The 14,934-nt window shown below is 33.9% G+C and overlaps 1 protein-coding gene across 4 annotated transcripts; it reads right to left on the bottom strand.

Annotated features, from left to right (window-relative positions):
* Positions 1–590: 590 nt before the first annotated feature.
* On the bottom strand, positions 591–10,719 carry LOC135123370 (uncharacterized). Of its 4 annotated transcripts, none has more exons than XM_064047967.1 (6): positions 10,652–10,719; positions 2,676–10,014; positions 2,507–2,618; positions 2,330–2,452; positions 2,118–2,203; positions 591–1,634 (listed from the first exon to the last, which is right to left on the bottom strand). In XM_064047967.1, exons 1-2 carry the CDS (start codon positions 10,664–10,666, stop codon positions 4,552–4,554), a joined length of 5,478 nt encoding a protein of 1,825 aa, XP_063904037.1. In that variant the 5' UTR covers positions 10,667–10,719; the 3' UTR covers positions 591–1,634; positions 2,118–2,203; positions 2,330–2,452; positions 2,507–2,618; positions 2,676–4,551. The 4 variants fall into 4 exon arrangements, with proteins under 4 accessions (XP_063904037.1, XP_063904035.1, XP_063904036.1 ...); XM_064047965.1 differs by having other exon boundaries at positions 2,330–2,457; XM_064047966.1 differs by having other exon boundaries at positions 2,330–2,457; positions 2,507–2,628.
* Between the last annotated feature and the right edge of the window lie 4,215 nt (positions 10,720–14,934).

Genomic DNA, 14,934 nt, shown 5'->3' on the forward strand with positions numbered 1-14,934 from the left:
TTTGTAGTTTAAATAATATGGGGTCAACTATCAAAAGTACAAAGCATGGTGTTCCACATAGATGGGTCCTTGGACCGCCCCTGTTCCTCATTTACATACATGAATTGCCTAATGTTAGTGACAATAAAATAATTCTCTTTGCCAATGACACAACTGTCCTTGAAATGAATGCAGGTATGACATATGCTTAGAAGATATCAAAAAAATTAATAGAAACCAAATAAACAGCTGCGTTTATATTTTGATGCATTTCACACATTTATTTACGTTTCAATTGTTACGTCTTTTTCGACGATTTGTAAGCTGGTTTATTTCTAAAAAATATAATATAAACTTACCTAACTTATCTAAACTTATGCATGTTTTGCATATTTTTAATAAAGTGGTGCATATTTTGACCAAAAATCTGTACATATTATGCGCATATTTCTTCGATATTTTGATTTCGAAATTCGCAAAATTAATGTTTTAATTTATTTAACTTGAGCATTTTGAAAGTTCTACACTTAATTTTAATTGTATGCATTGATGAGGGAACCACCTGAACGCTTCAAACCAATTTTGGATTAAACTAACATTGAAAAACTGAATCTTGTTCATAAAATGTTATATTTTTTAAATATTTTGACAAAATTTATGTTTCTTGTACATGAGATTGCTTGTACCTTAACCTATACTTACAGAAATGATAAAAAAAGTTAGCAACATAAAACACAATCTAACATGAACTATACCATGGACGTGTTTTCAGTATTTATCAAAACAACAAAACAGACGATTGATACTCTTGATTTTTTAAAAATGAGTTACAAAAGAACATACTCAACAACAAACGAACATTTTTTTGTCGTCCTTTTTCCTATAAATCGTTTTTTGCTGGTTCCATATACTAGCACTAATACACAACAGACATAAGTAACGAGAGATTTCTACTAGCAACCATTATTTTCTTATTGGATCGCAACCTAATTGGCCCTCTTCGTCCAAAGCCGTAAAAATGTTCCTGACGACGTAACGTAAGCGTAACGTTTCTTCCGATGGTGGAATAGGTTGTACAGTTCTTTAAACCTTTCATCACATCCGCTGACACATATTCAAGGCTATGAGTTCGCAATTTTGCAGCTTCCTTATATCTGTCAGAAAGATAATCGGGTTCGGTGTCATTTTCGTCATTCGTTGCCACAAACCTAATTTTTAATGCAAGCAGCTAGTAGTCAGTGAGATACATGATTTGATCTACGAAGGACAAAAAAAAAATTTGAAAATCCTTTTCTTTACACGTTTCGATATAATGCAGCCGTTTGCAACACTTAGTGCCTCGAATCGGGTTATGGCAAAGGACAAAGCATCCATGATGGTCTAGAATAGCGATCGGCCTGAAGTTCCACTTCGTATGGTTTTTCGATAACTAGGATTTCTCCGATTTTGACATCTGTACCGTACTTTTCGTTGGTTTGTAGCTCGATGCTGTTTCTTGTTGACTGGATTAGGTCGTTTTTCTCAGACGGTGGAAGTTCGTAGGCTCTGACTGTTCGTGCTGAACCGGTTAGGTCTTCTAGGGCTTTTTCCTTTCGCGTGAAGAATTTTTCGTGCAGACGGTCGGCGTAACACATCTAGAGAGCTCTCTCGATGTCCTAGAAAAAAAAATAAGAACAAACATTCATAGATTAATTACGATACAAACAGTTTTTTTTTTAAACTAAACAATTGGAACATTAAGTTAAATCACAAAGTCATTTGTGTGTATGAAATTACAACATTCCAACGTACTCCAGTTGTGTTTTGGTAATTGTTCTTTAGAAGACACACATTTATTTAAGAAAACTCTATTTCCTAAATTAACAAGTTAAGTAATTTGGGATTGTTTTCCGCCTCTTGAACGTGTTACGATTGGTAACTAACTGTGGTAACTAAAACACTTGAACAGAATGGATCTCCAAAAATTAAAGTTAAGTGAGTTAAAAGCACACACATACTGACGTTGTAATATCATCGATATAGAATATATTATGTACTGAATTTATTCATAACTATACAACACTTGGCATGAAAAAGCCACGTTTATCAAGTACGTTTTCTATACAGTTTACTTAAAACAAAAAAAAATGTCTACCAACCTATCTTACAGGAAGAAAAAAAAAATTCTTGATGGTGATCCTCCATTGCCTAAGCCTATTGTCTAATTTGGGCACTTAGTCCACCACTGAAACATATAAATTATGTTGGAAGTATACACTTAATAACACAAATAAATTTATAATCAATAAAAAAAGTTATAGAAAAACCTTAAAATACTAAAGGTAATAATTACTGACTAAATTTTACTTACACCACGGTGTAGCGTAACAAAATGCCATGTATCATTTTGAAGAGTTCAACGTTATTACTTGAGTCAGTTGTTGTTTTCTAGAAGATTGGAAGTATTTCATAATTTCTTCTTTCTTCTATACACCTTTACTAGAAAATTAAACTCAAAGTGAAAATAACGAGAACATGTTTTTCTTACCTTTGGTATAGATATGTATTTATACAGCTTCACTTGTACTGCATTTTACAATAGGGCTAAATTTACGATAAATTACATCTTTTTGTTAGAATTTGTGACTGATGAGGCGACGCTGGAAGATACTTTTTGAATTTTATTTTCAGGATATAAATAAGTAGAACATATTTACCAAAATTATTTCTTCATATTCTTGGTTGATCCTTTTGCATCTTTAAATTGTTGTAAAAATCAATCAGGAAAATATGGAGGCATATGCTAAACGGTCTCATGCATTGCTTTTTGTTTATTTAATAAAAGGAAAAACACAATTATTCTATTTTATCTCGAGGTCTTATTTTATTCGTAATAGTGTTTGAACACTTACCAATAATTTTAAATTTTTGATCAAACTCAGTAACACTAGTTGCGAAAAAAATATACAATTGAGTACCCTTCCAAGTCATGAATATCAAAGAAAAAGCAGAGGCGATGTGGTGATGTAAAGAAATTTTGAAGTGATGGTTTTCATTGATTTCAGACCTAAGTAGATTATTATTTTTGCGAATGGTTTCGGAAAACAAAAAGTATAATGAGCTGGACTAAAAAATTAAGGATAATACAACTGAATCGACAGATTACTCGTACGCATTGCTCAGTTTAGTCGTTTACTGCACATTAAGGATTCTCGATCAAATAAAACTGAAACAGAGAAGGTGATTCAAGGACAAGATGTTGAACAAGTCGAAATTCAGCGTGCTGATTAAACTGCCCGTGAAACTTCAATTCCAGCTACGTTTGATGTTATTGGTTTCTCACCAACAAAAAAGAAAGTGAATGTTAATGTAAATGTTAAAAAGTAGATCTAAATAATTCTAACTTATTATTTATATAAGACACGATATAAGACACTAATGTTTTATCAAGCCCATTAAACATCTCACAACGGTAATGTTATGGTCACAAAATATTTCAGTTGTGGATAAAAGATTTTAAGAATAAATTAAGGGAATATTTATTTGTATACGAGCATTTTTAAGCACCAACTAACCGTTAATATTTGTGTTAATCTGTTATGTATATTTTATAGTCCAATTGTCTTATTTTATGTTATATTCGTATGCTTGTCTGCTCTTATAATAGTAATAAATTGTTTAATAATTTAGGAATTTGATCAACAAATACTCATTACAATTCATGAAACAAGACAAATGGCAGAAGGATTTTTAAAATTCAACGTTGACTTTTTTTTCAAACTCTAGACGTTTCTGTTAAATAAAACAATTCATTATTTCATTTCTCCAGTCTGTTCCTAAAATGGAAATTTTAGAAAAATGTAAAATCCTAGAATATATCCTAACCAGTAAGCAAACAAACTCTAAAGATTTTTACGCCATACAACTTTCTGACAAACTGGAAGCTTTTACTACTTCTGTTAAAAAAATACTTCACCGAGAGATGTTTTACAACATTTTATTGAACACATTTTTTCCAAATGTTGATGTTGCACTGAGAATGTTATTATCATTATCTATCAGTGTGGTCAAAGCTGGGCCAAGTTTTTCCAAGCTAAAACTGACAAAAAATTACTTTCGCTCAATAATGCCTGAAACAAGAGTTGTAAACTTGGCGATTACTCTCATCGAGCACCGGTTAGGACAAAACATATTATATTATAAACACCTTGTGAGAGAATTTTCTGCAATTAAAGCAGGAAAAGTTTCATTTTAAATTTTGTGTCATCAGCGCGACCGTGCAAATAAGTATAAAGTGTATGACTATCTACGATTAACTATTCAATTTTCTCTTGTGAGGATCATCAATGTATTTCTAGAGTATTTACGTATATGTATAAAAAATATCTTTAACAAAGTGGAAAGGCAGTACATATTTACTTTGTCCCGGGCGGTATAATACCTATCGTCGGTTCTGAGTGTACCTCAGGATATTAACATTTTCTATTGTATGAAATCACAACAAGTGATATATGAATTATATCCTCTGTAAAATAACCAGCATTGACTTAGTAATACTAAACCTACGCTTAGTCCATTAAGGTGAAAAATTTGCTACATTAAACTACAACCAAACCGGTTGGAAAGCTTCTCGTTTGTAGGATTCCTTTCACAAGCGGCGGCTTTCTTTAAATTCTCGACAACTTTTTTGTGGCCGTTTTGGGAAGCTATGTAAAGTGGTGTCGCACCGTCATTCATAGCGCGATTGATTTCGGCGCCGGCTGTCGCCAAGTATTCGACAACTTTTTCGTGACCGTTTTGTGAAGCTATTAAAAGTGGTGTCGCACCGTCGTTCATAGCGCGATTGATTTCGGCGCCGGTTGTCGCCAAGTATTCGACAACTTGTTCGTGACCGTTGTGTGAAGCTATTAAAAGTGCTGTCGCACCGTCATTCATAGCGCGATTGATTTCGGCGCCGGCTGTCGCCAAATATTCGACAACTTTTTCGTGACCCTTTTGTGAAGCTATGAAAAGTGGTGTCGCACCGTCAGTCTTAGCGCGATTGATTTCGGCGCCGGCTGTCACCAAGTATTCGACAACTTTTTCGTGAACGTTTTGTGAAGCTACGTAAAGTGGTGTCGCACCGTCATTAAATGTGCGATTGATTTCGGCGCCGGCTGTCACCAAGTATTTGACAACTTTTTCGTGACCCTTTTGTGAAGCTATGAAAAGTGGTGTCGCACCGTCATTCTTAGCGCGATTGATTTCGGCGCCGGCTGTCACCAAGTATTCGACAACTTTTTCGTGACCGTTTTGTGAAGCTACGTAAAGTGGTGTAGCACCGTCATTAAATGCGCGATTGATTTCGGCGTCGACTGTCGCCAAGTATTCGACAACTTTTTCGTGACCGTTTTGTGAAGCTATGTAAAGTGGTGTCGTACCGTTTTTTTTAGCGCGATTGATTTCGGCGCCGGCTGTCGCCAAGTATTCGACAACTTTTTCGTGACCGTTTTGTGAAGCTACGTAAAGTGGTGTTCGACCGTCATTCATTGCGCGATTGATTTCGGCGCCGGCTGTCGCCAAGTATTCGACAACTTTTTCGTGACCGTTGTGTGAAGCTATTAAAAGTGGTGTAGCACCGTCATTCATAGCGCGATTGATTTCGGCGCCGGCTGTCGCTAAATATTCGACAACTTTTTCGTGACCCTTTTGTGAAGCTATGAAAAGTGGTGTCGCACCGTCATTCTTAGCGCGATTGATTTCGGCGCCGGCTGTCACCAAGTATTCGACAACTTTTTCGTGACCGTTTTGTGAAGCTACGTAAAGTGGTGTCGCACCGTCATTAAATGTGCGATTGATTTTGGCGCCGGCTGTCACCAAGTATTCGACAACTTTTTCGTGACCAAATTGTGAAGCTATGAAAAGTGGTGTCGCACCGTTTTTATTAGCGCCATTGATTTTGGCGCCGGCTGTCGTCAAGTATTCGACGACTTTTCCGTGACCGTTTTGTGAAGCTATCAAAAGTGGTGTCCAACCGTCATTCGTAGCGCGATTGATTTCGGCGCCGGCTGTCGCCAAGTATTCGACAACTTTTTCGTGACCCTTTTGTGAAGTTATGAAAAGTGGTGTCGCACCGTCATTTTTAGCGCGATTGATTTCGGAGCCGGCTGTCACCAAGTATTCGACAACTTTTTCGTGACCGTTTTGTGAAGCTACCAAAAGTGGTGTCGCACCGTCATTAAATGTGCGATTGATTTCGGCGCCGGCTGTCATCAAGTATTCGACAACTTTTTCGTGACCAAATTGTGAAGCTATGAAAAGTGGTGTCGTACCGTTTTTTTTAGCGCGATTGATTTCGGCGCCGGCTGTCATCAAGTATTCGACAAGTTTTTCGTGACCCATTTTAGAAGCTACGTAAAGTGGTGTCTCACCTTGTTTATTACCTCGATTTATTTCAGAGCCTGCCTCCACTAAGCAATCGAAAGAGCTGTCCCCACTGCCGCGATTGATTTCTTCACCGACATTCAAAAAATATTCTAAATAATTTTTGTGGCTGTTCTCGGACGCAACGTGAAACGGTGTCTCTCCAAATTTCTTGGGATTGTTAATTTCATGATTTAAATGTAACAAATACTTAACAATTTTCAGATGACCACTTTTACTCGCTAATAATAAAGGTGTTTCAGCATTTTCCGCAGTAATAAATTTGGTTTCGTACTGGCGATTTTTCCTGGTTTCCTTCTCATGGACAGTAAAAAGCTCACATACTTTATCGTATCCAAGTAAAGAAGAATAATATAAAATATTAATCATATCGTTAGAAGAATTTGCCTGATGATTGAGTTCATTTTTTTTTACTTGAAGTAACATTATTTCCGCCCCTAAACTCTCACTTTTTCTAGCATAAGACAACGGTGTCGCATGTAGCAAACTATCGTGTTCTTCAACGTTATTCTTGCTCTGCAAAAAGATTACCGTTTCAAAATAGGCTTCGGTTTCTGCTTGTTTATCGAAATTGCTGTCTTCATGCACAATACACTTCCCATTTTCAACCGTTATTTTTATATGCGGATGTCTTTGTCCCCATGAAGAAATCACATGTAAAGCACTTCTACCACCTTTGTCTTTGCGTGTTAAAGTTTCGTCATCATAAGTTTTAAGTAATTCATATTTCTTATATAAAACAGCAATGTGTGCTTTACAATTTTTAACTAACAACATGTCGAAAAAAAAACGAACATTATTATACTTTGCATTGAACATTAAATCACCAAGTATATCATAAAAGATATTTAAATTTTTTGAAAAATATGTTGCAGCTAAGTATTCAGCAAAAGAACCATGAATGAAATGTGCCACATCATTTTGGAATTCACTTACAAGACCAATAGACACACATTTTTCTAATTTTTTTTCTTTGTGTTGTTCACAGTCAACATTTAATCGTTTTAGTATTTCTTCCGAAAATATTACTTTAAGTGCCACTCTCGCGTAATTATCTAAAATTCCCTGTTTCTTTTTGCGAATTCTACTAAGCATGTGAGGATTTTTTAAATTAAACCCCAATTTACCTTTGTAAAAATTATTAATTTTTTCATCAATGAAGTATTCGTATAAATCAGTCAAGAGAAATATATTTTCCATAAGTTTCAAATATTTGTTACTGTTTTGACGAAACAATTCAGTAACCATGAAGATTTGAAGCGGAATTCCCAAGATATTAACGTGTTCGATAATCGCGAACGATGCTTTGATTTTTTCAATGGCGATCTCAATTTCATTTTCAAAAACGAAAGAAGCTAAACGTTTTCTTACATAATTTTGTTGTTCCTGTTCGTCAAACTGATTTATACTAAGTGCCAACACATTGAATGTTTTTTCTAGAAATGGCTGTAAATATCTTCTACTAGTAACCCACTGAAGGAAACTTTTTGCTGAGAAATCGAGGATTATTTTCGAAACGGCTTCTAAATGTTCTCCTATAATTTCATCGAGCGCGTCCCACACGTAAACAACATTATTTTTCTGTACAGACATTTCGAAAAATCTTCGCTCCAATGTCTTGAGTGACTGAGAATTTTCATTTACGATAAATTTTTCAAATAAATCTGTATAGTTAGTTGTTTTAGAAAACTTAGAATCGTAAAAAAATGAGTGTACGTCGTTAGGACTAATTATAATTGTCCAATGTTTGGGTGAACATTTATTTTTGCAGCTTTTCATTAATTCGGATTTCCCCATGCCCGAATCGCCACATATTAGATTTATGTTATTATCTAACCGAGAACACCACAGTTTATTTTCGTTCGTACAGTATTTTTCATGTAACTTATAAACCTCTAAATCACTAACATCGCCTCTGCTTTTAACCCATTCTAAGTTACAATCACTGGAAAGTTTAAAGTAGTGAAACTGTTTGGCTTCTCTATTTTCATTGTAAATTTGTTCTAGTTCTAGATCACTAAAATTGCTATTACTTATATAAACTGTATTGGTCAAATTTGATTTTTCCGAATGAAAGTTATTTTTATATTGAGTTGGATTGAATTTAGACGCATAAAGTTCATTTGTTTGATTTACATTAATTAATTCACATTGCTTTACTTTGTCTTTAACTTGATCAAAATTATCGCCGCAATTTAAAATGATAATTGTGTTTTCCCAAAATTTTTCTAGGTATTTAATGTTAATAATATTTCGAGAAAGACTCCGCTCAATATAAGGTTCAGGAAGAATCTCTTTTTGTCCCCCTATATAACACGGACCATGTAGCATTTCCACCACCTTGTCCGTTGTGACACTTTCTAATAATTCTTCGCTATTTTCAAAAGCTGTTGCAAGATTAAGTTCTCCCTTTCCTTGGATCGATATAGTAAAATTTTGCATGAATCTTTCACGTAAGTCCGATTTATCTTGCAAGTTTGATAGATTTTGGAACACGGCATAGTTTTCCATCCACTTCTCATCCTTGCCTTCTCCAACTAGGATGAACTTTTTACCGGGACAGAGCTGGATGGCTTTTTCGACGTTCTCATGTTGACGTATAATTAATGGACACTTGTCTGTTAACCATAATAGTTGAATAAATATCCTTGGATCCATTTTGTCGATGTTTTTATTATCAATATAACTGACTGCTGGCAAATACCTTTGTCTTACTTTATTTAGTTCTGTAAAGTCGAAGTTTTTTTCTTTTCCAATGTCATCCCACACCGGTTTAAGCTTTTCGTACGATTCTTTTTCAAGTAGAGTAATATCGAATAAGGAAACAGCTTCTCGAAATATTTTCATTTTATCGTTAACGGAATTGACATTAACTGAGCCAGAAGATAATGGCTCGATATGGGAAGATAAAAGCAGTAGCGCGATCACTCGTTCCACCCACTCTCTGTTTAGCTTTTCTTTGTTGCCTTCTTGCATATTCCAATCAATTATTCTTTTGAGGAATTTTTCGAATATTTCCTCATCCACATGATATGTACTTTTGAATTTTTTAGCTATACTGTTTTTCAAGCTTCCAACTTTTTTTTGATCGGTATACAAATAAAATTTACTAAAAAACTTTTGATATTGTCGAATTTTGGGAAGCATTTCTACATCCCAGTCTTCTTCTATTATCTTAAACTGATACGCACAATCTATCTCTGAAAGTTTTGAAGCAGTATTTACTTTAACAGATTTAATATAAAACTCTTCTCCTTCCAGTTGAATTTTTGTATTGTCGTCACACTTAAATGTTCTATTAGTAAATAATATGAATTCGTCTGCGTCTTTCTTAATTTCTTGGAAGGTTTTGAAATATTTGCCAATGCTGAAGTCTCCTGTTTTGGACGTCAAATTTTTTGTGGACAATATTCTATTTTCGGTGTGTTTTAGCTGTACTGCTCTTATTTCGTTTCCGTTATCCGACTCAGTTTTAATAACTATGTCATCAAAAGCTCCAAACCCTTCTTCATTTGACGAAACATGAAAGTTTTTTGTAGTGGCATCTTTTACTAGTTCTAGGATAACAAAAGCGAGAACCACATCCTCATATTCCTTCCCCCAATCCGTGGTTCCGCTTCTTTTTTTAAAACTCTGGAAAGGAATAAAGAATTGCAATATGCAATGACAAACTCCATAAACGCGGAAGTACAAACCGCACAAATAATAAATGATAACAAGATTGTGTACAATTGTGCTTATCCGACGCCGTGGTTATTTTTCCTCACTTTCCACGTTATATTATGCCACCACAAGACCGTAAGAGACAAAGCAAAGACAGAAAAAGATTATGAAAATACAGTTGATATTAACTAATAAAACATAACAATTAATGGCGAAGAATGGAAGCGGAAAAACTAGAACTAGTCTAAACTAGATTAGAGGATGTAAAATTAAAAAAACACATTTTATAGAAATAAAGTATCTCGATAATCAATTGTATCAAAATTTGAACATATGGCAAAAGATATCGTAACTTGCCGTTAGTAAAAATGTTATCCATTTTATATCAAAAAAGCACTCGAGAAATTTTCTAAGGTAAGATTCACGAAAAAATTTTTCACAAAAGAAAAGAAAAACATAAACCTGTAGAATGTTAATTAATCCATGCTTTTAACATCATGCTTTAATACTAACTTCAATTTTAGCTATCCAAATTTTTGTTGTAGGAATAAAAGAATAAAATAAAAATAGAATATATGTAGACAGTTATATGGAAAGAAACACTCACCTCGATGTTCTTCATTTCTAGAGTTGAAATCACTAATGCAAGAAAAAGCTGTAGCTAGAAAATTTTTCTACTAAACTGATATCAACTAGGAACGTTCGTTTATTTATAGACCGCACAAAATGATGATTTTTTGATAAGATAAACACACTTTTAAAGCGACGTAAAATGTCCAAGAAATATTCGTTTAAAACTGAAATATTTAAGTGGGCATGATATTTCGAAACATAAAAAGAACTCATTTTAAGCTCTCGTAGGTAGGTATGTGGTGAAAACATTTAAGTACAGAAATAGCTAGTTATTTTCTACTTATTCTGTTTAATATTGTACATGTATTTGTTTTTCTCCGTTTTGAATTTGTTGTTTTCCAAAATTATTGTTTTCTGTGGCATTTGCCAGAAAATACGACTTTAGTTAGTTCGACTTTTAAGTGAAGATCCCTTTGGGGAAAACGCTAGGAAAACCATGCATACTTTGAATTTTTTTTTGCAATTTTCAGTACCGTACCACAAACATTACAAGTATCGGGTGTTATTTTTATCAAACGTTAAAGGTTATTTAAGACACTACTTAAGATTAGGTACCTACTTTACGGTTTCGTGTCCTTTATCAACATAAAAAAATTGCGCATTATTTTCATGTGTTTTTTATAAAATTTACTGATAAATCGATCTAATCTGTGATCAGTGATCAATTAAATATTATTTTTAAAATCCGAGTTTGGCAAATGGTGATCTTATATCGAAATGCAAATATACAGGAAGTAATCAACTTACACAACCACAGATAACGTTTAGTAAATGGAAAGTTATTTCTCAGTAAATTTTGGGATTTGTCGATAACTTTCGATAGTTTTACCCGACGGATGGCTTCTTTCATGTTTTCTCCACATTTCATGATCTCTGGAGCGTTTTCGTCTGTCTGTCGCCCGTACCAATTTGTATTGGACAGATAATCTCCGAAACTACTGGACCGATTATTGTCAAATTTTAACGTTTAACGCCATTTATATATTACATAATTAACGTCAAACAATGGACTTAAAAAATGCATATTTTGCATATTTTTCAATTTAACTGCATATTTATCGATTAAGTGTATATTTAGGTATGCATATTTTTGTAAAATTTTCATATTGTACTTTATTCAGCAAATGCCAAGACATTACCTGGAAAAAAACAGTAATTAAAACATCCTAATCCGAACTGGAGACATTCCATTTCAGGCAGCATCCTCCCACCAATACTCATTTTGTCATTTACCCGTTTCATTTTTAATTTTGTCGGTCTTTATTTTTGTACTGACAAGTGAACTTCGAATCCAAAATGCCAAAATTTCTGCAAATGTCCACGGCTGGATAAAAAAGTATCCCGAACTAGTGTTATATGAAAATTCTCAATGTGTTTTTTGTAGAGTGTGCTATAAAAAGGTAAGTAATGTATCCAAATTTCTATCATTGCTATATTTTTGAATTTGTCACATTTGTTTTTATTAGTTCTAACGTGAAATCACAAAGTCTGCTCGCAGAATGTTTCTCCACCACCTAGAAGATGACAGATCAAAAAGAATATTGTTTCCAATGTAAAGCATTCTTCAGTGCCGATATTCGTTTATCAAAACTGAATAACCCCAAGCTACGATCATTTCTTAAAAGGCGTACCATGAAGTCAGTTCCCGATGAGAGTACCTTAAAAATAAACTATACGGTCAAAAAACAAAGCAGGCTATTCCGATTCGTGTCGACGTTATATCGCAGATTTGTTAATTTAATCTTTGACTAGTGAAAAATGTGGCACTTCATTGATTAGCAGAAAAATGTTGGAAAAGACAAATATTAATTTTATTCATGAAGGTTTAACGAACTTTTTCTTGAGGAACCAGTTTCAGATGCTGCTACATACATTTATTTTTTTTCCTCGTTTTATCCATATTACTATTACATGGTTCACTTATGGTATAAAGATTGGCTGAGGAAATTGAATTTATTTCCAAAAGTAGTAGTAGTAGTAGTAGTAGTAGTGGTAGTAGTAGTAGTAGTAGTGGTAGTAGTAGTAGTAGTAGTAGATTTAGTCAAATTGTTTTTGACCATGGCCGAGCATTTGGACACTAACAAAATTATTTATTTGCCTGTAGGACCATTTCCTTGGAAATGGAAGACCTAAACTACATGTGGGAAAAGAGATAATAATCAAACGCTCCTAACATTTTAATACATATATTGAAAGATAAAACTACAAAACTGCAAGCATAATAATAGGATAAATCAGTAAATAAGTAAAATAAAATATGAGATTAAACTTACATAACTGAAACATGCAATTGTGTTCCATTATTGAAAACCTTAAAATCTACGAACATAACACACGAAACTAATTAAAATTAATCCTAAAAAAATCCTCTAATATCATCATGAAATAAAAACTTGAAATTAACCTAGTAAATCCCTAATTATATGCGATACCTTCTAAACCATAATAATATTACGTGCGTGATAAATAAACTGCTGAATATGAATTCCAGTAATGCACTTCAGTATTAAATAAACTCCGACTGGGCATTTACCCGCTAACTAAGTGCTATTAAAACAGCTAGAAACAATTAAAACTAATAATTCAGTTTAATTCAAAGAAATCTTCCATTAAAAATGAAGAAAACAACTAAAATTACTTGTGCAATTAAACATGCAAAGAGAGAGATAAATAAATTTTACTTTATTTAATTAGCTAAAAACGCCGAGTGCAAACACTTATTCACGAGAAAATCAGCGGCTACGGGATGGTCAAATAAAAGCAAAACTGAATAGTCAGTCTTTAAGTACAGCTAAACGTTGAGAAATTAGTACTATAAATGCTCTAAAATACAGTGAAAACATTAAATTCGGATGAAGTGTGAGGTTTCCCAAAACTATGGCAAAATAAACGGAATGATATTGAACAGTAATAAACTCAAAATAAAATTATCAACTACAAGGAAATCAGAATAAAGTCGTTCCGATTCGGAAACTTCCCAAAAACTGCTCTAAAATATCCGTGTCGCGAATGCAGGGGTCGAGTCCGCAAATTAAGGAAACGTTGGATTAATTTTCATAAAAAGCGATCGGTAAATTATCAAAAAATCTTCCTCGACGACCAAAATCTGACGCAAGGCCAAGAGTACCACCAGTAAACGAGAACATCTGTTAACGCTAAAAATTCCATCCGCCCCCGGCGCTATCTATTTACACCAAACGCATCGAAACCCCCGACAAAGAACGTATAAATTAAACGCTTAATAGATACGGCCGAAATTGAGAACACATTATAGCAGAGGGAGGAAAGGTAGACTTACACAGATGCAGCATAGAGACTTTTCTATCTTCTTCTCGGACAGAATGTCCCATGAATTAAAATCACTTCCTGCACTCTTGCTTTTATACATATTTACCCATTTATCTTGTATCCTGCGACGTTAGTAAGCCATAATTGTAACTGATTTATTTGTTACATGGCATGCGACTTTAGGTCTTATTTTGCTATTTTACAAGGTTTAATTTGTGTGACAATCGTCGGTTTTTTTCAACTTGCATCATGGTTCCCATATCGTCATCGCCACATTGCGTCTGCGATTCGCCTGCTGCTGTTTTAGTTTGGGTACGAATTCGAATGAAAATAATTGCGATTAGCGGTTTTTATGAGTGTAAGATTCTGCGCATATTATTCGCAATGTCTGAGAAGCGCAGTGATATTTGCAATTTGCGAGTATGCAAATTTTTGTTCTTACGTTCTGGGATTGGTGGTAGAGTTTGAGTATCTGTTTGAATGCAGATTAGGGCATGCGTGTTAAGTAATTAAGATTTGCAAATTTGCGAATTTTGTTATGTTCTGGGGATTTGTTATTCGTCTTTTTGTTACGATTTTCTCGTGAACGAATTTAGTGACGGCTCGTCACACTACCTCTATTAAAGAATTTAAAATAATGTTTGCTAAAAGAGAACTGCCATCTTTATTTCAGCTAATTTTTCCACAGTTTCTGATACAATTTTAAAACTTAAATGAAACAATTTAGCACTGGTAGATTCTATTGAGTTAGTCACAAATTGTTTTCAAAAACTATCCAATGTTCAAAGCTAAACATGGTGAAAACGTTTTTCAAACATTTAAATCTGTTTTAGAAAAAAATGTAGATTTTAATACCTTGTCGCTTGTGAGTAAAATTTAGGGAGGAGGATTTGTAAATGTGGATATAAACATTTTGGAAAACATTTAATAATCAGTTGGTTTAATAAAAATTATAGCTAAAATATAAAA

The sequence above is a fragment of the Zophobas morio genome, unplaced genomic scaffold (genome assembly GCF_036711695.1).
Source record: "Zophobas morio isolate AGI-343-1 ecotype UQ-CSIRO unplaced genomic scaffold, CSIRO_AGI_Zmor_V1 ptg000006l, whole genome shotgun sequence".
Classification (NCBI taxonomy): domain Eukaryota; kingdom Metazoa; phylum Arthropoda; class Insecta; order Coleoptera; family Tenebrionidae; genus Zophobas; species Zophobas morio.